The sequence below is a fragment of the Geotrypetes seraphini genome, chromosome 11 (genome assembly GCF_902459505.1).
Source record: "Geotrypetes seraphini chromosome 11, aGeoSer1.1, whole genome shotgun sequence".
Classification (NCBI taxonomy): Eukaryota; Metazoa; Chordata; class Amphibia; order Gymnophiona; family Dermophiidae; genus Geotrypetes; species Geotrypetes seraphini.
Window position 1 is genome coordinate 60,290,948 of NC_047094.1, and position 24,359 is coordinate 60,315,306.

The 24,359-nt window shown below is 39.9% G+C and overlaps 1 protein-coding gene across 3 annotated transcripts in view; it reads left to right on the forward strand.

Annotated features, from left to right (window-relative positions):
• Nucleotides 1–24,359, forward strand: part of DNAJA3 (DnaJ heat shock protein family (Hsp40) member A3) — a 78,825-nt gene that overhangs the window by 11,562 nt on the left and 42,904 nt on the right. For all 3 annotated transcript variants that reach the window (XM_033962741.1, XM_033962743.1, XM_033962742.1), the window contains exons 4-5: nucleotides 19,132–19,332; nucleotides 20,834–20,986. In XM_033962741.1, coding sequence (XP_033818632.1) covers nucleotides 19,132–19,332; nucleotides 20,834–20,986 — 354 coding nt within the window. The remainder of the gene's footprint in view (nucleotides 1–19,131; nucleotides 19,333–20,833; nucleotides 20,987–24,359) is intronic.

The following is a 24,359-nucleotide window of genomic DNA, read 5'->3' on the forward strand; positions in this document are numbered from 1 at the left end:
GACCTTTATGTGAAGAAAATCAATAAAAACAAGAGAAAAAGGAAGCCGATATGGTTCTCCAACCTAGTGGCTTAGAAAATAAAGGCGAAAGAGTTGGCGTTCGTGAAATATAAAAAAAAACAAGAAGAGGAGAGCAGAAAGGACTACAGGGTGAAACTGAAAGAAGCCAAGAGAGAGATACGTCTGGCGAAAGCACAGGCAGAAGAACAAATGGCTAAAAATGTAAAAAAGGGAGACAATTTTTTCAGATATATTAGTGAAAGGAGGAAGATGAAAAATGGAATTGCTAGGCTAAAAGATGCTGGGAACCAATATGTGGAGAGTGATGAGGAGAAAGCAAATGTGCTAAACAAATACTTCTGTTCTGTGGTTCACAGAAGAAAATCCTGGAGAAGGACCGAGATTGGCAAAGTTACACGAGAAAATGGAGTAGATTCTGCACCATTCACGGAGGAGGGTGTTTATGAGCAACTTGAAAAACTGAAGTTGGACAAAGCGATGGGACCAGACAGCGGGATCCATCCCAGGATACTAAGGGAGCTCAGAGAGGTTCTTGCGAGTCCTATTAAAGACTTGTTCAACAAATCTCTGGAGATGGGAGTGATTCCTGGGGATTGGAGGAGAGCAGATGTGGTCCCTATTCATAAAAGTGGTCACAGGGATGAAGCAGGAAACTACAGGCCGGTGAGCCTCACTTCAGTTGTTGGAAAAATAATGGTAGTGTTGCTGAAAGAAAGGATAGTGTACTTCCTTGAATCTAATGGGTTACAGGATCTGAGGCAACACAGCTTTACAAAAGGTAAATCGTGCCAAACAAACCTGATTGAATTTTTTGATTGGGTGACCAGAGAGCTGGATCGAGGACATATGCTAGATGTAATTTACTTGGATTTCAGCAAAGCCTTTGATACAGTTCCTCATAGGAGGTTGTTGAACAAACTTGAAGGGCTGAAGTTAGGACCCAAAGTGGTGAACTGGGTCAGAAACTGGCTGTCGGACAGACGCCAGAGGATGGTGGTTAATGGAAGTTGCTCGAAGGAAGGAAAGGTGAGTAGTGGAGTCCCTCAGGGTTCGGTGCTGGGGCCAATCCTGTTCAATATGTTTGTGAGTGACATCGCTGAAGGGTTAGAAGGAAAAGTGTGCCTTTTTGCAGATAATACCAAGATTTGTAACAGAGTAGACACCGAAGAGGCAGTGGAAAATATGATAAAGGATCTGCAAAAGTTACAGGAATGGTCTAATGTCTAGCAACTAAAATTCAATGCAAAGAAATGCAGAGTAGAGAATGACACGGTGGCGATTTACCCGCGGCCACCGCATTTTAGCCGCGGGTCACCCGCCGAAAACGGGGAAGAAAACTAGCAGTCGCTGCGGCGACGGGGACAAGGCCATTCACCGCCCGCGGGGCGGTGAATGGTCTTGTCCCCGCAGTGAGGCATGAAGGATCGCGCGGTCCCCGCAGCTCACACCCGCCTGCCCAATCGATTCTAGTGTTTAGCCAGCTCTCTCCCTTCTCCTCACCTTAGTTTGTAGATTTTCTTTTTCGGCGACCCGCACGCTATCAGAGAGCCGCGCACGCGCGGCTGCTCAGTGTTCAATCTTCTGCTCTGACGCAACCGGAAACAGGAAGTTGCAGCAGAGCAGAAGATTGAACACTGAGCAGCCGCGAGTGCGCGGCTCTCTGATAGCATGCGGGTCGCCGAAAAAGAAAATCTACAAACTAAGGTGAGGAGAAGGGAGAGAGCTGGCTAAACACTAGAATCGATTGGGCAGGCAGGTGTGAGCTGCGGGGACCGTGCGATCGCTAGTGTTCCCGGCTCAAATTGGAAGGAGGGAGTGAAAGGGAAAGGGGATGAAGTCGGAAAGAAAAACCCACAGCAGGAAAGAAAGGGAAGGACTGGCAGGTGAGCCAGATGCTAGAAGCAGGGGGGGGAAAGAAAGAGGGAAAAAAGCTAGATGGGGTTGAAAAGAAGAGACACACTGGTATGGAAGAGGAAGATAGGGGAAATCTGGACACAGGAAGGTAACAGAAAGAGGAGAAATTATGTGCATGGGGCATAGGGACAGAGACATAAAGGGGACATGCCATGGGGATGGTATATGGACACAGGGGGGGGGCAATGGCAGATACATATGGGAGATATTAGAAATGGGGAAAATAGGAGCACAGAAGCGAGATGGTTTGTGGGGATGGGACAGGGACCGAGCTCGCAGGCTCCAGTGGCTTGCACAAATTACATTGTAACGTGCCATGAAAATAAGAGGGAGGAAGGTAGATAGATAGGCCACGCGAGAGAAGCTGAAGGGTGGTAGAAAGGAACAGATGGTAAAGGAGGGAGGGAAGGGTGGTGGTGGAAAGGAATAGGACAGACATTGAAGGAGGGTGGAGAGGAACAGACCCCGAAGGGAAATGTGGAAGACAGAATGGGAAGAAGACAGATGCCAGACTATGGGGGAACGGAGGGAAGAAGATGGGTGCTAGACCAATTGGCGGGGGGGGGGTTAAGGGAGAGGCACAGTAACAGCAAATGGAAGACGCAGAGAGAAGACACACAGTGGATGGAAGGAATTGAATGAGAAGATGTGGAAAGCAGAAACCAGACAACAAAGGTAGAAAAAAAATTATATTTATTTATTTATTTTTTGCTTTAGGATAAAATAGTATATTAGTTGTGTTGATAAAAATTTATAAACAAAGCCCTGCCAGCTGAACATCTCTTTCTCTAGTTCAGCAGCAGGAACTTTGATTTATAAGAAAGGAATAAGCTAAATATTACAGTACTAAGGCTTATATGGATGCAGCGGGGACGGTGACGGGGCGGTGAATGGGATGGCAGTGGCGGTGACGGGGCGGTGAAAGGGATGGCGGAGACGGTGACGGGGCGGTGAAGGGAACGGCGGTGACGGGGCGGTGCAGAGGATGGTGGGCCGGTGACGGGGCGGTGACGGGGACAGATTTTTTCCCCGTGTCATTCTCTAATGCAGAGTAATGCATTTGGGGATTAATAATAGGAAGGAACCATATATGCTGGGAGGAAAGAAGCTGATATGCACGGACGGGGAGAGGGACCTTGGGGGTGATAGTGTCCGAAGATCTAAAGGCGAAAAAACAGTGTGACAAGGCAGTGGCTGCTGCCAGAAGGATGCTGGGCTGTATAAAGAGAGGCATAGTCAGTAGAAGGAAGAAGGTGTTGATGCCCCTGTACAGGTCATTGGTAAGGCCCCACTTGGAGTATTGTGTTCAGTTTTGGAGACTGTATATGGCGAAGGACGTAAAAAGACTTGAGGCGGTCCAGAGGAGGGCGACAAAAATGATAGGAGGCTTGCGCCAGAAGACATATGAGGAGAGACTGGAAGCCCTGAATATGTATACCCTAGAGGAAAGGAGAGACAGGGGAGATATGATTCAGACGTTCAAATACTTGAAGGGTATTAACGTAGAACAAAATCTTTTCCAGAGAAAGGAAAATGGTAAAACCAGAGGACATAATTTGAGGTTGAGGGGTGGTAGATTCAGGGGCAATGTTAAGAAATTCTACTTTACGGAGAGGGTAGTGAATGCCTGGAATGTGCTCCCGAGAGAGGTGGTGGAGAGTAAAACAGTGACTGAGTTCAAAGAAGCGTGGGATGAACACAGAGGATTTAGAATCAGAAAATAATATTAAATATTGAACTAAGGCCAGTACTGGGCAGACTTGCACGATCTGTGTCTGTATATGGCCGTTTGGTGGAGGATGGGCTGGGGAGGGCTTCAATGGCTGGGAGGGTGTAGATGGGCTGGAGTAAGTCTTAATAGAGATTTCGGCAGTTGGAACCCAAGCACAGTACAGGGTAAATAAAGCTTTGGATTATTGCCCAGAAATAGCTAAGAAGAAAAAAAATTAAATTGAATCAGGTTGGGCAGACTGGATGGACCATTCGGGTCTTTATATGCCGTCATCTACTATGTTACTGTGTTACTATGACTCCTTTATTTATGGTATCTCCACTCAGACTCCTTTATTTATATATCTATATAAGTGTTGTACTACATGCAAGATGTGGCTTCTTGGAATTTTGGTTTGCTTATAATTTTTGGTCAGCTATTATGAACTTGCCATTTGTGTTCTGTGTATGTGACAGAGGTATTCTGTTAGCATGATTTTTCTGTGCAACATTTTGTAGTAATTTGGCTTGTTCAGTTGTCTCGATAGTGGAGGGGATATATATGGAGGGAAGGGGAGACGGGTGTTTTGTTGATCCTTTTTCTATATTTGTGGTTTATAAAATGACAGTTGTACAGAATACTGTTTCTTTTTATACTTTAATAAAATGATTTCAGTATAAAATAACAATTCAAGGCTTGTGCAAATGGGATCACACAGAGTTTGTGAGGACGAGGCAGGGACAGGGTGTCATTCTCAAGGTGCCACTTTCACTAATATAAATATCATAAAATATATCACATTTTGTAATCAAAGAAATTGATATTGAGATATATTCTAAAAGTAAAACATATCCTAAAAATGGGTTAAATCATTATCTGTGAAATAAGAAATTTAAGCATTATAATGTTTGCATGACATACAATTTAGCTCTATTAGGAGTTGGAATCGACACATTTTCACTGACACACTGACTCCAGTAACCTAAAAATTGCTTCTGACTCAGACTTCAAGATATTGACCATTTCCTTCTCATCCTGCCAAACTGGTTCAGATGTGTGGGTTATGTTCTTAGAGCTGCAGATATCATGTTAATAACACAATTAACGTTAAATTTTTAATGCCCACTAAAAAATTTTTTTTTGTAATTCTTTATTTAAACACAGATAATAAACAAGAAAAACACACGGAACCCAATCTCCAGAAAAGTAACAGCAAAACAAGCACAAGAACTGTGTTGAACATTTTTGAGAAATAGTGACTAATGGCGGCAAGCAGAAGGCTGGCTCTTCCAAACCCAGAAACAAGAAGTTGCATCAAGCTTTGATCTAATTGCCTGTTTCTGGGCCTGGCAGAACCAGCCTTAGGCTACCCCTCCTCCCTTCCCATAAAGCGTTTGGTCTCACTTTGCTTCATGGAGCTGCATCACCAACATTGCACAGATAGACCAGTGCGAGGTCTTTAGCATATTCACACACTCATGGCTGACTTCTGTCCTCTCTAAAACAGGAAACTCGTTGGGGGCAGATGCTCAGAGCCATGCAGTGCCTGGCTATGCAGCTCCTAGAGTCATCACCTCATAGCTGCCTTGATGTCAGTAACCCTGAGCCACCCAGCATAGAAGACTTACCTGAGGAAACCCTACTGTAGTTGTTTGCCTGCTCCAATCCTGCTAATGGATGAACCTTCCTTTTTTTTTTTTTTTTGGGGGGGGGGGAATATTTGTTTGTTTGTTTGTTTTTTAACTACAGGGGAAGAGAGGGCAGATGCAGATGAAGGGGACAGTACAGAGAAGGTGAGGGCAGACGGGTAGGTGGAGGGCAGAAAAGGACAGAGCAGTCATTTTTAGAGGACAGAGAAAGAGAGGGCAGATGCTGTTGCATTTTGCATGCATAGGTAACATATTTTTATAGGGGATGGAACAAAGAAGAGAGGTGTTGGACCGGGAGGGAAGGGCAAGGGTATCTTTTAATTACATGATTAACTGTGATTAAAAGTTTTAATCATGATTAATCACAATTAAAATTTGTAATCTTCTGCAGCCCTAGTCCTCCTGTCAAGAGATGGCGGCGAGTTGGGAGTAGGGGGTGGAAAACCTTCTTGCCCCAACCCCACTTCAGTGACCATAATGCAGAAGTCCTAAGGGCATAAAGGAACCCTTTGGAACTGTCAGCAGTTGGCCCACCAGGTCTTCTCTTCTGAGCCAAAGTTAAGCCCCATCAGGATGTATCTAAAATGAGCCTTTGGAGGAGGCATCCCTGATAGATCTGACGGTTAAGACAGTTTTCTTGGTGGCTGTGACGTCAATGAGAAGAGTGTTGGAGCTCCAGACTGTGTCCTGCAGGGAGCCCTTTCTTCAAATCTCGGAGGCTAGTGTCTCAATTTGAATGGTCCCTTCCTTCCTACCGAAGGTCATGTCTAGTTTTCACATAAACTACGAGGTGCGATTCACAGCCTTCACGCCTACGGGAGTGAAGAAAATAGATAGTGTTGAAAGTTACGGATGTGCAAGGAATTTTGATTCATTATGTTGAGGTGACCCAACGAGTTTGGCTGCCTGATCACCGCTTCGTGCTTACGAATGTGACTCTTCGGGGGAGACCAGTATCTAAAATAACCATATCCAGTTGGATCAGGATGGCTATACCTTCCACTTATATTGGAAGCGGAAAACAGTCTCCAGTGGTGGTGAAGGTGCACTTCACTCGCGTTGAATCCTCTTGGGCAGAGTCTACAGCGGTCTTTTGGTCCAATCTCCACACATTCAATAAATTTTACAGAGTGGATGTAGCAGCTGGGCTAGATACTGCTTTTGGGTCCTCAGTACCGACTGCAAACTCATCTATCTCATTCTAGGAACTGGGGACTGCTCTGATATGTCCTGCTGGTTAAGACAGGAAGGAAAGATTAGGTTCTTACCTTGCAAATCTTACTTGTAAACAGGAATGGTAGTCTTGACGCCCTCCCTGTCAGATGTATACTAGCCTGCTTTCTGTTTCAGATGTGCCTACTTAAGGCTAGATTCACTAAAGGCATGGATCGGATCCGATCCGTGGCAGGGGGACTGATTCATGAATTGCTCTCATGCAAATGAGGGTGATTGGAAACATGCCCCCAACCAACCACCCGGATCACTCTAAAGCGATCCCAACGCATGCGCAGATCATCTGTAGATGGTCTGCGCATGCGCTGGCCCTCTGTGCTTGGCAGAGCAGGAAACCTACTTTTTATTTCTTTGCAAGCCGGTGGTTTTAACCCGCTGGTTAAAACCACGGGCTTGTAGTGCGGGGAAGGGCAGAAGAGTCGGAGTGGGAGCAGGAGAGATTCAGAGCAGGGCAGCAGAAGGCAGGGCAGTCAGAAAGAACATAAGCGACTGGTCTTCAGCAGTCGCTTATTTTTGATCGGTCAGCCCAGTTGGTGTCCCTCTTTTTTTTTTTTTTTTTTTTTAGTGAATCGCTGCCTGCCTGCCTGCATTTGAATGCCGTTCCCACTCATTTGCATTCACGAATCGGAGGATGATCGGGACATAGGTTAGTGAATCGGGTCGGAGGGAAATCGGGTTGCAAAGTAGTTGCTAAGTGGTTGGAACTTAATCGGTGGGCTTAGTGAATCTAGCCCTTAGTCAGATGTCTTATTTCTGTCGACTGCCTAGTAGGGTCAGGAATGTGGAAGGCTCATCGTAAATACTGAGATACAGAACTATTGGTGCAGATGGTGGTCCTTGTTTGTTTCATTAGTAGTGGTTTAAAGGCATTGTTTAATGTTTGTATTTAGAACAGAATAGGCTTAGGTAGTTTTGGGCAATTTCCCCACACTCCTCTCATGTTAGCACTCGCTTGATACTGACTGAGGTGGTTCATCCCAGAATAATAGGAGGTGGAGCATGATAACAAAACTGGGCTTTCTACAACCCTAGCAACTAATACGGGCTCCTTTACCCTGCGGTAATGAAAGTTACTCTTGCAAACAAAACTCAAAATTTTTCGGACCCTAAAAAGTTACAGGAATATTTGGAGCAATATGAACAACCAATGACTTCTTAAGTGAAATCTGAAATCTAAATGAAGCCTTTGAATTTAATTTAATTCTGGTAAGTTGACTTACTATTTATAAATAACTATTGAAATCTTCATTTTTTGAATTATAAAGGATTATAAAAGAAATTCTGTTAGCGATTAGAATCTTTACATTCTTTGAAATGCAACGGATTAAACAAGGCACGAGCATGGAACTTTTGTTTGAACGGCACCTAGCAGTGTCAGAGGCGATGGAAGAATAGAAGAGAAGATTTTCGGGGGTTTTTTTTTTTTTTTTCTCTCTCTCTTTGCAAAGGATATGATTTATATAATTTAATACATGAAAGTTGACTTATATTTGAGACTAATTTGTTAGTAAGAATCTAGCTGATTGAGATTCTTTAAAAAAAAAATATTGACATATGCTATGATTTCATCAATGAACATATGCAGGAAGAAAGCTGATTGGCTAATGAAGGATTTGGAGGTGTTTCTTGAAACGGAGGATATGGAAATTTTCAACTTCAACATATGGACCTATTGACATTTATTTTTTTTTTTATGCTGGTGTGATTGGTCAGAATGTCTGGGTTCCGTCGAAGGTGGTACTTCCTGTTTAAGTTTGCATCTTTGAACGTGTGAATGTGCGAATGGAAGGAGTGCGTGGTTACAATCCTGGTTCTGTGACCTTTGCTTCCTGCCGCGGACGCATGGATTTTGTCTTTGCTTAGAGAATGCGTGTTATGGCAGGGATGGGGAGATCTCTTTTACGTTAGCACACCCCCAGCACTTCCTGTATGAGTCTTCCTCTTTATATGTGACGAAGGTAAGATCAAGTGGGGCTTCATCTATGGAATTGGGGATAGGCCTCGTGATTGACTTAATTTGGTCACGGCATGATGTGAGCTTGGAGATTCTTTGAATGCTCTGGGTGCCTGTTTTTTTCCGATATGTGGTTGAAAGTTCATATTTTCTTTAAGTGGAGATACTGATGTGGATATTTTATTAAATAGCAAAATTCAGGAGGAATACCCAGATAAATTTATGAAGTTTATAGTGGTGTGTCATCTCTTACATATCTGTCACGGATACAGAAGTATTAGGTTTTCCCTTTAGTACACCAACTCATAATGATTATAGATGAGTCATATAACGTTATGAAAAGAATAGGATGTTATAGATTTTATTTTATTTTTAGAGAGGGAGATTAATATAATTTTTGATGCTAATATCAGTTCATTGGTTTAATGTTTAACACTGATATTATAATTTTAGCTTATATTCATGTTTATTTTGGAAATTTAATGAACTGCATATCAATTGTCAGTGTATTCATAGTAATTGGATTTGTTTAGTTGTATCTGAATTTTGGATATTAGGTTTTAATATATTTAAATACCATATATTAATTGATTAATGATATGGGGTTCCATTTATTTAAATATTTATTTGATACAAGGGGATTAAAGGTTTCCTTTTAGATATAAATATATTGATATATATTTTAAGAAATGTAAATTTAGGCAAGGATATATTCTTAATGCATATAATGATAATATAATAATTCATTATATATTATGATTTATTAATCAGTAATAGTTAGATGAGAAGGGGTTGAATATTTAATATTTGGGGGATATAATCAATTTAAGTTATATAAATTTCTGCAATGGAAATTTACATAAATTGAATATAAGAAAATCATAATTAATAAAGATTAAATGAGGGGGGGTTTGTTTGTTTAATATTAATGTCTAATTGATTCAAATTAATAAATTAATGGTAGTAACTGATGTAAAATTAAGGTAATAGCTTGTAGGGAGTTATTTTATACCTGACCTCAATCTGCGTTTCCAAGTTTTCGTATTTAATTGGGGGTGGGAGGGAGGGGAAGGGGATATGCAATGAGGGGTTGGGTAAGGGTTGGAGTGTTATAAAGTATCTAACGTATTAGGAAAAGGATTTATTACAATTTATTCAGTGTTTGATTTTGTTTACAATATGCTATGAAGATATAAATGGATCTTAAGATATTATCTCTGAATGTTAATGGTCTGAATCATCTGATAAAAAGGAAAAAAGCATTACTATTTTTAAAAAGGCAAAATGCGGATATTTGTTACATACAAGAGACTCACTTGTCAAATATTGAATCTAAAAAACTGGAAGGTGGTTGGGTTAAACATTGTTTTTTCTCTTCAGCTATAGTGAATAAAAAATGCTCTGCTTCATATAAATTAAACAACAATACACTCCAGATATGCCGAAAAAATCCTAAAATAGTGAAAACAAAAAGGCAACCGAGTCACATCAAGGTTTGTGTGAGGGACGCTCAGGACGCCAAAATTGGCTCACACCTTACAAACCAAAATGGGGAAATATATATAATGGACGATATATAATTATATATAATACATTATATTATGTTATAGGGTGCTCTCAGTGTGAACCCTCAGTGATAGGAGCGCAACTCCGACACTTCACCTCTGGGTCAAGGCGGTAAGCCTCCACCCACACACCATCATCGAGCACCCCAGGTGTGCTGAAATCAAACAAATCAATCAATCAAAAGTGAATAAATCAAACTCAACACAAATAACCTGAACGACCCCCACACAAACCCTGCCAGCCAGACCCCCCAAGAACGCGCAACAAAATCAAAAAACCATACAAAAACTATCAAAAAAGTATCAAAAAGACAACATAATACTTATCTGAAGCTATCTCACAGACTGAACAACGCAAATAACCGCGCCAAGAGGAAAGGTTCAACCGCGCTGGTTTCGGGAGAAGCCCTTCTTCAGGAACCTGACCCCCGATGGAACACGAACAAAGGGGACGGCTGGAGAGCGGGGTGCCCGAACAGAAGAGCACGCCGCCTAAAACGAATCTACAGGTGACGTCATGCACAAACCAACCAATCATACAACCCAACCAATCAACCACTCTCACACAAGGGCAATAACCCACCCATCCATACTCGACATACAAACTGAACCAATTAAAAAGGCCCAGCCAAAGAACCCCCCCACACACACAAACACACACTGAAACCCAAAACCCGAATAAAATCCAAATGGCCCTGTTAAACAATGGTATTCCATTCCACGCCTTCATTAAGGCCGTTGGGATGGACAGATTGTAATTGGAAAATCCAATATTGTTCCCTGAGATTCAAATGGGCCTCTCTATCCCCCCTGAAATCTGGACATTAAACCCTGGACATTAAACCTGGACATTAAACCCGCCGATAAGGGCGGAGCTGTGGTCGTTAAATCTTCGGCCCAGTATAATGCCCAAGTGGATGCTCACATTTCCAACGCAGACTGGTATACAAAACTTGAGGAGGATCCCTCCCCCACTCTGCGTAGGGAAATTGCTGTTGTTGTGCAGGAGGCGCTGCAGAACAATATCATCACCAAATCCGAAGCCAGATATCTATCCCAGGCTCCCAGCCGTAACCCCCACTTTTACACTGTACCCAAAATTCATAAAACCCTTAATAACCCCCCGGGCAGACCTATTGTGTCGCTCCGGGGCACGATTCTTGAGCCCTTATTCAAAATGGTTGACCACTTTTTGAAACCCAAGGTCGCTCAGGCTCGGTCCTTTGTACTAGATACTACCAACTTTCTCAACAAAATTGAGAGCATTCAAGTGCAACAATCTGATTTTTTGGTAACCATGGATCTGGAAGCTTTATACAGCAACATACCCCAGACTGAAGCTCTAAAGATTGTTGAATACCATCTATCAGCGGGGCCTCCTCATCATCGTATAACTAAAGCTTTTCTCATGCAATTAGCTACCCTGGTGTTACAAAAGAACTTTTTTGAAGCGCGCGGGGAGTTTTATCTCCAAATGCACGGGGTAGCCATGGGTACAGCCATGGCCCCCAGTGTGGCTAACCTTTACGTTACAAATTTTGAGGAACAGCTGTTATACCCGTCTGAGTGGATGACTCACATTGCCACATGGCTTCGTTTTATTGACGATGTGTTTCTCATATGGACTGACACTAGGACCAGGTTTTATGAATTTCTGACCTGGCTTAACACTCTTGATAGGCATTTAAAGTTTATTGCCACTATTAATGCAACCAGTGTCACCTATTTGGACACCAGGGTTAGCAAAAACGAGGGGAAACTGGTTACTATGGTTTTCCGGAAATCCACGGATCAGACTTCATACTTACATTACACCAGTTGTCATCCGGTCAGGTTGCATCAATCGCTGCCAGTGGGGCAATTCCTCAGGATTCGTCGTATCTGTTCGTCCTTGAGGGAGTACAAGACTCAAGCGAAGTTATTATCTCAGCGCTTCAAGGCCCGCGGCTATCCTGAGTGGATCATCAGAAGAGCGTATCGTAGAGCTCGCTATGCTAACCCTGAGTTATTACGGGCTCCTGTGATCAGGCCACCTTTAGATCAGCAGGTGTGTGTTATATCATTTTCTAACAAAGCCCACCAGATAGCGAACATTGTGAGAAAGCACTGGCATGTACTGGGTCATCATTCTGTTTTTAAGGAGGCTCCCTGTATAGCTTATGCTCGTCCTAAAAATCTGAAGGACTTATTGGCTACAAGGAGTCGGGCTCATATTGGGGGCAGTCATAAACCATGCGGGCATTGTGATATGTGCCCTTTATCTTTGTCTATTTCCACCTGGCAACATCCCCGGACTCAACGTACTTACCACCTCAGATCTCAAACGTCTTGTGATTCTGAATGGGTAGTTTACGTCATCATTTGCCCCTGTGGGTTGTGTTACGTGGGGTGGACCAGCAGAAGAATTAGGGTCAGACTACAAGAACATAGGAGTCTGATTCGTACTGGATCTCATTCTGCCCCCCTGGTACCGCACTGTGCTGAATTAGGTCATCAATTCACTGATCTGTCTTGGTTCGTGCTTGAGCAAGTTCCTTGGGATTTCAGGGGGGATAGACAGGCCCATTTGAATCTCAGGGAACAATATTGGATTTTCCAATTACAATCTGTCCATCCCAACGGCCTTAATGAAGGCGTGGAATGGAATACCATTGTTTAACAGGGCCATTTGGATTTTATTCGGGTTTTGGGTTTCAGTGTGTGTTTGTGTGTGGGGGGGGGTTCTTTGGCTGTGGCTTTTTAATTGGTTCAGTTTGTATGTCGAGTATGGATGGGTGGGTTATTGCCCTTGTGTGAGAGTGGTTGATTGGTTGGGTTGTATGAATGGTTGGTTTGTGCATGACGTCACCTGTAGATTCGTTTTAGGCGGCGTGCTCTTCTGATCGGGCACCCTGCCCTCCAGCCGTCCCCTTTGTTCGTGTTCCGTCGGGGGTCAGGTTCCTGAAGAAGGGCTTCTCCCGAAACCAGCGCGGTTGAACCTTTCCTCTTGGCGCGGTTATTTGCGTTGTTCAGTCTGTGAGATAGCTTCAGATAAGTATTATGTTGTCTTTTTGATACTTTTTTGATAGTTTTTGTATGGTTTTTTGATTTTGTTGCGCGTTCTTGGGGGGTCTGGCTGGCAGGGTTTGTGTGGGGGTCGTTCAGGTTATTTGTGTTAAGTTTGATTTATTCACTTTTGATTGATTGATTTGTTTGATTTCAGCACACCTGGGGTGCTCGATGATGGTGTGTGGGTGGAGGCTTACCGCCTTGACCCAGAGGTGAAGTGTCAGAGTTGCGCTCCTATCACTGAGGGTTCACACTGAGAGCACCCTATAACATAATATAATGTATTATATATAATTATATATCGTCCATTATATATATTTCCCCATTTTGGTTTGTAAGGTGTAAGCCAATTTTGGCGTCCTGAGCGTCCCTCACACAAACCTTGATGTGACTCGGTTGCCTTTTTGTTTTCACTATCATATAAATTAAAGGCATCAGATTCTCATGGCAGATGGGTGCATGTGGAAATGAACATGGGAAATACTATCATGACGCTGTTTAATGTATATGCCCCTAATTCGAACCAAAATGAATTTTTTAAGACTCTTCAACAACTGATTCTTCCACTGGCTACCTCAAAGTTAGTGGTAGCTGGGGATTTCAATGCTGTTATGGATCCTCTGTTGGATAAAAACCCAAGAAGAATTATGAAATCTTTAGGATTAGATAATTTTGTACAATCTTGTGATTTGAAAGATATTTGGCAAATACTTCATTTTGATGGGCGGGAATTTTCTTTTTGTTCTCATGTTCATAACTCTTTTTCAAGAATAGATTATATTTTTATTTCAAATCAATTAATACATCAAGTGTCGCAAGCTGCCATTGATCCAATTATTTTATTTGATCATGGTGGGGTGTGGATTGAACTTAAAGTTGAGGATCAAAATATTAATAGACCAATTTAGAGGTTTGTTAATACATTGCTTGCTGATCCACTATTTTGTGAGAATCTTTTAATAAAAATGAAGGATTATTTTCAATTGAATGATAAAGATGAAATCTCTATGGAAGTATTATGGGATGCTTTTAAAGCATCAATGAGAGGACAAATTATTTCTTACTCTGCTTAGGTTAAAAAACAATTTTTGGAATTAGAGAAAGAAATTAAAATTTTAGAATCAAAATTAATAGAAAAGTGGGAATATTCTATACAGCAGGATTTGTTAAAGGTTAAGGGCAAGTATAATGAGATTTCGTCTAAATTGATGAGGAAAGATTTATTTTCTCAGCAGACATTGTATTATGGAACCTCAAATAAGGCGGGAAGAATATTGGCAAATTATCTTAAAGCGAAAAAAAAGAAGGCAAAATTAATTGCCATTAAAGATGAAAAGGGTGTAACTTTTACGCAAATTGAACCTATTTTGAAACAATTCTTGAAATTTTATAAATCTTTTTATTCTTCTGAGACTTATTTAGATAAAGAAAAAGATGGTTTAAAATTTTTGAAATTAATAGAGGGTCCAAAAATTCCTGAACATATAAAATGAAGTTTGGAAGAGCCAATATCATTAAAAGAATTAGGAACAGCTTTGAAGTCCCTTAGAGTTGGATCCTCTCCAGGTGGAGATGGTTATACGGTAGAGTTTATAAATCATTTCAAAATTTCCTATTGCCTTATTTATTAAATCTTTATCAGTTTCAACTTATTAAAGGTTCTATTACAGGCACTAAGGCAGAATCTTTAACTATAGTTTTGCCGAAGCCAAATAAAGATCCCATTTTGGTTTCAAATTATAAGCCTGTTTCTTTAATAAATGTAGATGGTAAACTCTTAGCTAAGATATTAGCATTACGATTGGCTAAAGCTCTCCCTTACATTGTAGATATGCATCAAATAGGATTCGTTGCTCAAAGACATTCATCTCACAATACTAGACTGGCATTTCATATGTTATATTTGACAAAAGCCATGAAGGATCTGACTTTTTCTGTTTCCTTGGATGCAGAGAAGGCTTTTGATCGAGTGGAATGGACCTTTATGTATCAGGCAATGGATTGGTTTGGAATAGGTTCAGGATTCATACAAATTTTGCAAACGTTGTATAGCTCTCCTACTGCTAGATTAATTAATAATACGTTTTCAGAATGTTTTGATTTGCAGAGGGGGGTTAGACAAGGTTGTCCCTTGTCTCCTTTACTGTTTGATATTGTTTTGGAACCCTTATTATTAGCTATTCAACAGGTGAAGGAGATACAGGGTATTCCGCGTTCAGATAGAGAATATAAAGTATCGGCATATGCGGATGATATCTTGCTTTATTTGAGGAATCCAGAATCTACCATTCCATGTTTGCTTGAGTTGATTGAGAAATTTGGAAAATTTTCAGGATATAAGATAAATTGGAATAAATCAGAAGTTCTTCCATTAAATATACATTGTACAAAAGGTTTATTTGATGCATTTTCTTTCGTTTGGAAGGAAGATGGCTTAAAATACTTAGGAATTTGGATTACAAAAACAGTGGATGATACAATGAAAATTAATGAAAAATGTTTATTACAGAAGGTAACAGAAATGTGTGAGCAATGGAATCCTTTACATTTATCTTGGTGGGGGAGAGTACAAACTGTTAAAATGATGATTTCACCTGTAGTTTGTTACCAAATGGGGATGTTACCAGTTTTCTTTCAGGGATCTTTTTATAAAAAATTAAATAGGATTTTAACAAAATTTATTTGGCTGGGTAAAATTCCCAGAATTGCTTTAGTTGTTGCAAAGGCCAATTGTGGAGGGTGGGGTAAATTTTCCTAACTTTTATAGGTATCATCAAGCCTATATTTTGGATCCTCCCAGAGCCCACTGATAATATACCAGACTGGTTCTGGCTAGAATGGAGACTTATGTTTCATAAGAACATAAGAACATAAGCAATGCCTCTGCTGGGTCAGACCTGAGGTCCATCTTGCCCAGCAGTCCGCTCACGCGGCGGCCCAACAGGTCCAGGACCTGAGCAGTAATCCTCTATTTATACCCTTCTATTCCCTTTTCCAGCAGGAAAATGTCCAATCCTCTCTTAAATCCCAGTACTGTATTCTGCCCTATAGCGTCCTCTGGAAGCGCATTCCAAGTGTCCACCACACGTTGGGTAAAGAAGAACTTCCTGGCATTTGTATTGAATCTGTCCCCTTTCAACTTTTCCAAATGGCCTCTTGTTCTTTTATTTTTTGAAAGTTTGAAGAATCTGTCCCTCTCTACTCTCTCTATGCCCCTCATGATCTTATAAGTCTCTATCATAACCCCTCTAAGTCTCCTCTTCTCCAGGGAAAACAGACCCAGTTTCTCCAATCTCTCAGCGTATGAAAGGTTTTCCATCCCTTTTATCAGACGTGTCGCTTACGTCTTGGTCATGTAGTTAGTATCAAAATGCCAAGGTTATATAAAGTATGTGTCAAGAAATGTGTCCAGATTAATTTGAATTGTAAACCTGACGCCTCAGCCCCACCACTCCACCGCAATGTAAAATTCAAAGAGCGGGAGATTTATTGTGGGAGCCTCATCATTGGCTGTCGGGTTTTTATCCTAAATTTATATGTTTTTATATTTTATATTTTTTAGTAAATTTTCAGTATATATATATCAGTTTTTAAACTTAGACTTTAAGAAGTTTTAAGAAATAAATATTCTCTTTCTGAGTATCATGAATTTGATTTTGAAAGTACTTGATACTTATCTCAGCGTTAAACCCAGGGAGTCAGACCCGACATGTTTCACAGCATATGTGTTTTATCAAGGGTCTCCCTGCGGAAAAAATATTAAAAAGAGAAAAAGAGTCACATACAATTGTGTGCACTACTCCCCCCCTATCTGAAATTGTTTCACTATCCGTGGTAGTGCATGTGAAACATGTCGGGTCTGACTCCCTGGGTTTAACGCTGAGATAAGTATCAAGTACTTTCAAAATCAAATTCATGATACTCAGAAAGAGAATATTTATTTCTTAAAACTTCTTAAAGTCTAAGTTTAAAAACTGATATATATATACTGAAAATTTACTAAAAAATATAAAATATAAAAACATATAAATTTAGGATAAAAACCCGACAGCCAATGATGAGGCTCCCACAATAAATCTCCCGCTCTTTGAATTTTACATTGCGGTGGAGTGGTGGGGCTGAGGCGTCAGGTTTACAATTCAAATTAATCTGGACACATTTCTTGACACATACATTAATCATTTTTTGTCTGGATTATATCAATCTAATTTTGGCGGCCATAGGTTTAATGAAGGTTATATAAAGAGCATAAAATATTTGTTGATACCTGGAAAACATTAAGGTATATAAGTAGTCTAACTCCTATTCCAATAAATAAATCAACAACTCAAACGATATGGCTAAACCCCAAGATCAGGATTGGCAGTTTTAAAATCATCTGGAAGCATTGGATGTTGGCAGGAATCCGTACTTTGGAGGATGTAATAAATAATGGTAAACTGCTGGAGTTTTCACAATTGCAACATAAGTTTGGTCTTAATAAATCGCAATATTTTAGATGGTTGCAATTGAAGCAGGCCATTCAGGTAGAGTTCCCTGAATGGAAAAATCTTATTAATTATTATAGTCTGGAATTCTTATGCTTTCAGATGGATTCTATGGATCATAGGGCCGCACAGTGGTATAAATTAATATCTGGATTTGTAAATAAAAAAAACCAAAAAATGGTCTTGGGGATATTTGGAGCATTGAGATTAAGCATCAAATTAATGCATCTCAATGGCCACGACTTTGGTCTTGGAGGTTAAGATGTACAGTGTCAGCATCTATGAGACAAACTTGGTTTTTTTCTTTTGCATAGAGCTTTTTGGACCCCTGTTTGTTTACAAAAAATAGATAGCTCTAAGTCTAATAGATGTTGGCATTGTCATCTTGAAGCTGGGACATTAGATCATCTTTTATTCTATTGTCCATTCATTTTATCATTTTGGAAATCAATTTGACCTCAAATTAATAGGATGTTGGAAAATCCGGTAACCTTGACATATGATACTATTTAATTTGGAACAACAATGAGAGCAAGGAGTCAAATCTCATCAAATAACAACAAACTTTTATTTATTTTGACTGGAGTAGCAATACAACAAATAACATACAATTGGAAAAAATGTGATAGGTTAAATTACAACTTTTGGTGGAATTCTGTATGCCATATATACAAAATGGAATGTACAATAGCAACGCAAAAAGGATATTTTGGTAAATTTCAGAAGATCTGGGGACCATTAACAGATTTTTGTAATGAATGATTAACTTTTCCCAAGATAAGATATTTGATTAGAGGGGAAAGGAGTGGGTTTTATTTTTATTATTTCATAATATATGATTATATCAACAATTTCATTGCAATGATACTTGTATGTAATATTGTGTTAGGAGGGATGGGTGGGGAGGATTTTTCTATTTAATAAGAATAATTTAAATATTAGGTTTATTGCGTAATATTCAAAATATTATAGCATATTAATTTGTAATGAAATCTTATACTTAATGTATTATATGAAAGTTAATCAAGTGTGTATCTGCTACACTTGTTGTAACATGCAAAAATGAATAAAGAATTTACAAATAAAATAAAACCCTAGCAACTAATGAGAGTTTAACCCGCTGGTCAAGACTACCATTCCTGTTTACAAGAAAGAAGATTAACAAAGTAAGAGCCATCTTGAGTGAAAAAGTGTAGTGGGTCATGTTAATCCACTCTTCAAAGTAATATGTAGAAATAAAACAAAAACATAAAGGAAAAAATATAATACCTTTTTAATTGGTTTTACTTTTATTTTATTTTTACATATTATCAAAGTAAGAATCTAATCTTTCCATTTGGCCTGTTCAAAGTAACTTGGGAGAGGAATGGGGGAAATATTGTAAAGCACAAATATTTAAAATCTCAGTGGGAAAGAGGAGAGAGGTCTTGATAGCTCCCTGATGAATCAGATGAGGAAGATATTTTATAAAGAGCAAATACAAAAAAATGTAGACAGAAACAAGGTCTTAATGTTGCTATTGAATCTTATTGGAATGCTTTGCCTTTAGGTGTTAAGTGATGATGTGAAACGGAAACAGTATGATACTTATGGCACAGCGAGCTTTGACCCTGGGGCAGCAGGATCTCAGCAGCAGTACTGGCATGGAGGTTCTAGTATTGACCCAGAAGAACTTTTCCGGAAAATCTTTGGGGAGTTTTCTAGTTCCTCATTTGGAGATTTTAATAGTGTATTTGATCAACCACAGGAGGTAAGAATTTTGTGCCAGAATGGAGAGCCGTTCGATGTGTGAAAGGCTTGAAAAAGTTGATTTCTGTTCTTCCTAACCCACCCATTTAAGTTGGACCCACTGTTTTAAGAAGCATTGCCATACTTTAGCTATCAGCTCCATTGATTTTGCTTTAATGTATCTTAATGTTAAGTGTTTTTTATATGTATCCTAATGTTTAATATAAGTGTTTTTATATGCCCTTAAGCCAAGCTAACAAAACAGTTCACAATAATTAATTTTAAAGGATCAGGAAGAACAATTCTGAGTTACAGTGTAAATAAAAATCCTGTCTTTCTGACCTAACACTATAAAGGTGAAAGCTCCTGTCAGGTTTTCCCATGTTGGTGTGTTAATTTATTTCACTTTAGATGCCAATTGATTGATCTTTTTGCTAAGTATCAAGGCATCTAGTTCTTTTGAGGAATCAGTAGATGATTTTTTTTCTTAACTAAAAATAAAGACAAGTTGCCCTTCTAGTGAAGGATAAAACTAGTATATTTTTTTGTGCTACAAAAGGTCTAAATGGGGTCAATCATTCAAAAACATTTATCCAGGTAACTTTGGGAGTTAACTGGATAAATATTTGTTTTTAAATTTCCAAAGCCACTAAATGCATATTTTGGGGCTGAAATGTTAAGATCCCTAACCAAAAGTTATCTTTTTTTTAAAACGAGTCAAAGGTATGGCAGGGGTACTTAAACTTACTTGCAGTAGCAGCAGTATACAGTTGCTGTCTGGTTAAGTGTCCAGATAAGTTGGTTACAGAGAGAGCAGGCCTAAGATAGTGCTGCTTATACCCAGATCTGACTGGCTTATCCAGATCTGTTTTTCAATAAATGATTAAAGAACTCTCTCCGAATATCATTCAGTTGAATATTGACTCTTACATTTTTCCTTGTCAAGATATAATCTGGCTGTACATAACTATAACATGTAGAAGTGATGCAAGGGGCTGCCATTTTAGCAGTTAGTAAAGTCTATGTGTGATCAAGTTATATGGCCATTTCAAAGTCTCACAAATTAAGATAGTTTTGAGAAGTGTTGTGAATTGAATATAACTAGGGACTTTGTAAAAGGAATGAATGACCCTAACTGGCTTGTTTATCTATATGTAGTTGATATGTTACAGAAAAGTAGTGAATTAAAGTGCTGACAAGGATCTCCCTCCTTGCCTTTTAAATGAGACAGTTTGGGAGGTCAGAAAATACCTTGAAAGGACTGTTTTTGAAGGCTTTTTTCTTTAAGTTCTGCACAGGTTATCCAACAAAAAAATCTTTGGTTTTGGATGGTTTCCTGTGTCTTTCCATTCTTATGCCTGTTATTTGTGCTTTATAAATGCCATTTATTAATGAGATTTTCTAGGTGTTCGCCGAGTCTTTGATTTCTGTATGTAAGGGAATGTCATTTTTGAGCAAAGGTTTCTAATGAATTTTTCTAGTCTAAAAGAAGTGCCTGATCTTGTCCCTTGGCCCTTTTATAGTACATCATGGAACTGACCTTCAATCAAGCTGCCAAGGGTGTAAACAAAGAGATATCTCTGAATATCAATGATTCTTGCCAGAGGTGTGATGGCAAGGGGCATGAACCAGGAACCAAAGTGCAGCATTGTCATTACTGCAATGGCACTGGTATGGTAAGTGCATTCAGGGCCAAGGGTGCTTCCTAGTGCTGCCCGATTCAGGAAAAAAAATTTCAATTCGATTCAGCCTATTGAATCGATTATTCAATTCGATTTTCCTGCCCAATTGGATATTTTTTTTCAAACATCCTGGTGGGTTTATTTTATAGCCTCTTCACCCCCTTTACCCTCTCCAACCCACACTGACTGGTGCTGTGGTGTAAAAAAAAAGACTTTTCCTCTCTCTGTTAAATCCTAGCTCACGTTTGTGGTCTAACATCAGCTCTGGCAGGATAACACATTTCAAATCTGACATATTGTAATCACAAAACAGAAAATAAAATTTTTGTTGTCTGGTCATTATTCAAATCACAGCAGCCTGCTAGGATCACTACAGGACTGGCGATGCTATGCATGCTGCTCTACTTGGTTGTCTCCCTCTGGCTTTCTGGCTCTACTTGGCTGTCTCCCTCTTCCCCCCCCCAAAAAAAAAAAAAAAAAGGACTTCTAGTTTAGCTACTGATTTGCAGTGCTGACATTTCATAGGTAATGTTAGTGCAGCTAAAATCTAGATATCCCGTCAAATGGCAGCTCTTTAGCAGTCTGGTAAATTTTTCCTCACAAATTCTTTCTGACTCAGCTCATCTGAAACACACACAAAAGAGTTCCACCTCAGAAACATGTCATGTTACAATTCATCTACAGGCCAGTACACTTCTAGACCTGAACTACTAGAGTGAAAGCAAGCACTTCTTAACAACAGAATACAGAGAAATTCAAGAAATCACAGAGTAATTAGACAGATAGTACAGCAACTTCTTATGTTCCAAATTATTGAAAAATAATACATCTCCCTCCTCTTATGACTGTGGCAGAGCTAGAGATTATTGCCCCCTCCCTTCCCTTCTCCTATGACCAGGCCTAAGTGTCTCTTCTAGGTTCCCTTTTGCCATGATTAACCTTGCTCTAGTCTTATTCCAAAAGACAATAGCAGTACATGCAAAGTGAAAGTGGAATGGTGCAAGTTAAAAAAGGAGTGAAGGAATTTTACAAAAAGGAAAATGTTACTTGTATAGGGTCACATTCACATACCCCTTAGGTTTGAGAGGGGCTCTGAAGGTTTCCCTCCACCATCCTCTGCCAACTCATCATGTGCAGAAAAGAAAGAAAAGTAACACTGAGATTCCTGGGGTTGCCGGGTTTCTAGGACCTCTTGTGGATTCAAGTGTAATGTGACTGGGATCACTGGAAGGATGCTAATGTACTTTTTAGCCAGACCTAGAGGTTTGATGAAGACAGGAGCATAGCGGATGAACTTAATCAAGCTAAGCGGTGCGAGAATGCAAAGGGACCCGAGCAGCAGCCACCAGAAAGCAGGACCCAAAAAAAACACTCCAACTAAATGATGGCCATATCTCTGATACCTTGTAAAAGGCTCCATTCGATCCCCGAACCTCCACCACCAATTCCTCCATATTGCTCAGTGTAACAGCGCAATCCCCTGAATCTCCACTACCAGTTTCTCCATATTGCTCAGTGCAGCAGTGGGGGGCAGGAATCCTGCGCCCGCTTCCTGGGCCTACTACCGTTATTTTTCCTTCAATGTCGAGCCCTAAGGCAGGCTCGGTCCCTTGGTTAGCGAAAAAATGAAACCAAAATGGGAAACCCATAGGCGACGCACTGCCGCACTTCCCGACTGACCTCCCTCGCCAGCAAGGATGACCAGCAAGAGGCAGCACTGCCGCTCCTGCTTTAAGAGACCTGAAGACACAGGGAGGAGGGTTGGGCCCCCAAATCGGCCAGGCCAATTTTTAAAAAAAAATGAATTGATTAAAATCGGAAATTGGGCAGCACTAGTGCTTCCTGCCATGTTGATGTTTGTTTTCATCCCCTCCTCAGTCTTTCTAAAGAGTGTAGGCTTCATCCACTAGCATGCTCTCTGATTTAGGATAGTAATATTGTTTGTAAAGTTAAAATGCTTCATGAGATGGTAGTATAATGAAGATACTCCAGGTTTAAAGCTTTGAACGCTAACTGTGCTCCTTTTTGGTGCAATATCCAGGTCAATAAAAGACTTTAAACACACTTTACATGATGATGAGAATGTTTACAAGAATGGCCTTGTGAAAGAAGGCAGATAACCTGAAGCATTATTTTTGCCCAGATGCGCGAGACAAAAATGGACTTGCTGGCAGATTAGGCTTGTGGGCGAAGGAGGTGGAACAAAAAGCAAAGGAAGGACTAAAAGACCTGTTGGAGACCGCAGTTAAACTTGAAGTTTAAAATGGTCCCCATATTGAAAAGATGGAAGATCTAGAGCAGTGGTCTCAAACTCGTGGCCCAGGAGTCACATGTGTCCCGCATGAGGCCCTCAGTAATTTTATCATAATCACAAAAATAAAATAAAATAGTTTCTTGACCATATGTCTCTTTAGCTATAAATGACAATATTATTATTAAGACTTAGCCAAAAGGAAAGATTTATAAACTATAAAGAGTTTTACCTCTTGCAAAATTGTCATTTCTTTAATAAGACATTAACTATTTTTTCTGAGGCCCTCTGAGTACCTAGAAATCCAAAATGGGGCCTGCAAAGGGTTTGAGTTTCAGACCACTGATCTAGAGCAACATTCTTCACTAGTTTCTTAGTTGGGGCAATTCTGGGTCCAAAAGAGCTGAAAGAGAAGTAACAAATACAAATCTCCCCACCTGGGGCCATTACATGACCATTCTGTGCCAATGATGTCCACTTCATCAATATATTCTTTTTCTTAAATATCGTCCCCCCACCTAGATTTATGCCACCAATCTCTGTTCCCAGCTCCCTCCCACCCCGTGCCTTCAGATCCATCTCTTTTCTCACCACCAGTTACCTCTTGACATGACCCAGACATCTCTAAAAGAAGGAGTGATGCCCAATCTGTTCTGGAGGTGCTATTCAAGGTTTCAAGGTTTATTAAATATTTGATGAATCGCTATATCTTTATACAAAGCGATGTACATAATAATAAAATGCAATTGAGTTAAAAAACATACAATATATATAAACAATAGAAATCCAACATGACCAACAACAATTGGGAGGGAAGGGGGGTTAAAGTTACATCTATTGTGTTGAGAAATACATTTAAGGAAAAAAACATTTGGGAATAAGGGGATTTTAAAAGCGAAATTGATAAACTAAAATAAATTTTAGATATTAAAAGCCTGTTTAAAAAGAAATGTTTTCAAGGATTTCTTGAAGGATAAAATGTCTTTTTCAATTTTTATGTATTGGGGCAATGAATTCCACCATTGGGGGCCAACTACAGAGAACATATCTAATCTTCGAGTGCCTATTATTTTTAAGGAGGGAACGACTAATAGGTTTTGGGAAGATGATCTAAGT